General features: G+C 65.8%; 1 protein-coding gene across 1 annotated transcript; it reads right to left on the bottom strand.

Annotated features, from left to right (window-relative positions):
• Nucleotides 1–426: 426 nt before the first annotated feature.
• On the bottom strand, nucleotides 427–1,461 carry LOC128796886 (translation initiation factor IF-2-like). The gene is made up of 2 exons (XM_053958934.1): nucleotides 792–1,461; nucleotides 427–437 (listed from the first exon to the last, which is right to left on the bottom strand). Exons 1-2 carry the CDS (start codon nucleotides 1,459–1,461, stop codon nucleotides 427–429), a joined length of 681 nt encoding a protein of 226 aa, XP_053814909.1.
• Nucleotides 1,462–1,716: the final 255 nt, after the last annotated feature.

Genomic DNA, 1,716 nt, shown 5'->3' with positions numbered 1-1,716 from the left:
CTCCCCTGACTCCTTGCAGCGATCCTCCATCCCCTCCTCAGCCTTGTGACTGCTCTCCCCGTGATGATTATTTAGCTTTGGGAAGCAGGTGAGATGCAAGCCGTATCAAAGACACTGGGTATAAGAAGCTGTATCAAGTCAGTGCCTCCAGGATTAGGGAGGTTTATATCTGGCAATATATCCAAATGTTGACCTAGGATTTAAGAGGACACGTGTGCTGTAAAGTACCTCTCCGAGGGGCCCACGCCCCTCGGGTTCCTCCTTCCACACCCAGCATTGCTCACCAGTATTCAAGGCATGAGTCAGAGCCCCATAATATCTCAGAAAGGCTTTAAAACCCTCAGGTTTAAATAGCAATAAAAATTCAGCTGGGAAGCAGAATGGGAAGAAGGGATGCTTTTACCCTGTCCTGGTGTTGGGGCTTTATTAGAAGTCATCTGCCCCCACAAGGAGTAAAAGATTTCAGGAGCAAAGCTCAGCCCTGACAGAGGTGCTTGGAAGCGGGTGGCATTTCAGGTGCTGAGGAGTCCCTCTACCACCTTCCAGCCATCCTCCTTTCCCCTGTATTTGCCCAGCACCGGTCTGTCTCTCCCCCTTCCCAGTCTCTCCTTCTCTGTCTCTGTGCACTGTGCCCCATAGTTCTTATCCCCCCTTTCCTGTTATCCTCCCCACCTTCCCAGAGCTGTGAGCACTCTCTCCTCTCAGCTCCTCTCCTCCATCAGGTCTTTTTCCTCCCAAGTGTCCTTTGTCTTCCCCACCTCCTCTAATTCCACATCTCTGAGCACCCGTACCCCCGGGACCCTCTGCCCTAGGACCACTCTCCTGGGCCTCGCTGCCCCTGCACCTCCTCTGTCCCTGCTCCATCCCGCCGACCCCGGCCACCTCCAGCACCCGCGGATCAGTGCCGGGAGGCGCCTCTGCGGGCCGAGGTCGCCTCCCGTGCCCGGCCCCGGGCGGCGACAGCCATTTCAGGCAGCGCTGTCCCGGGTGCGCCACGGGCCGGGCAGCGCTTCCCAGGGGCCGGCCATGGCGCTGGCAGCGCCGAGCCCCGGCACCTTTGTTCTCGGCAGCCGCCCCGGGCACGCTCGGCCCCCGCCCGGCCCGGGACGGGGGCGGTGCTGCGGGAGGGGACGGGGAACGCCCGGGCAGCCCCGAGCGGCGGCGCGGGGTGACATCTGCCGCGGCGGGGAGGGAGGCAGGGCCGGGCGAGCCCCCCCGCCCGGGCCGGGCTGGGGCCCGCCGGCAGGTAGCGGGTAACCACGGCAACCGGCGGTAATCCGCTCCCCCGGGCCCGCCGCCGCCGCCCCGCGCCCGCTGCCCCCGCGCCCCGCCCGGCGCGGACCGGCCCGGGGCAGGCACCGGCGGCGGCGGGGCCCGCTGTGGCCGGTCCCGCACCTCGCCGAGCCTGGGACGGGCGGGCAGGGGCAGGGGCGGGTTCCTACCACCCACAGGCACCGCCATCCCGCCGGAGCTCTGCTCACTTGTCCAGCCCCACTGCAGCCCTGCCGCACTTCCACAGCCCCGCCACACCCCCACACGGACCTGCCCTGGCTCCCGCAGCCCTGTCAGGCTCCCATCCCACACGGACCTGCCCTGGCTCCCGCAGCCCTGTCAGGCTCCCATCCCACACGGACCTGCCCTGGCTCCCGCAGCCCTGTCAGGCTCCCACACGGACTTGCCACAGTTCCCCCATGGACCTGGCATGTTCCCACATGG

This window comes from Vidua chalybeata, chromosome 17 (genome assembly GCF_026979565.1).
Source record: "Vidua chalybeata isolate OUT-0048 chromosome 17, bVidCha1 merged haplotype, whole genome shotgun sequence".
NCBI classification, from domain to species: domain Eukaryota; kingdom Metazoa; phylum Chordata; class Aves; order Passeriformes; family Viduidae; genus Vidua; species Vidua chalybeata.
The sequence above is the reverse complement of the archived record's forward strand: the minus strand, read 5'-3'. Positions and strand labels throughout refer to the sequence as shown.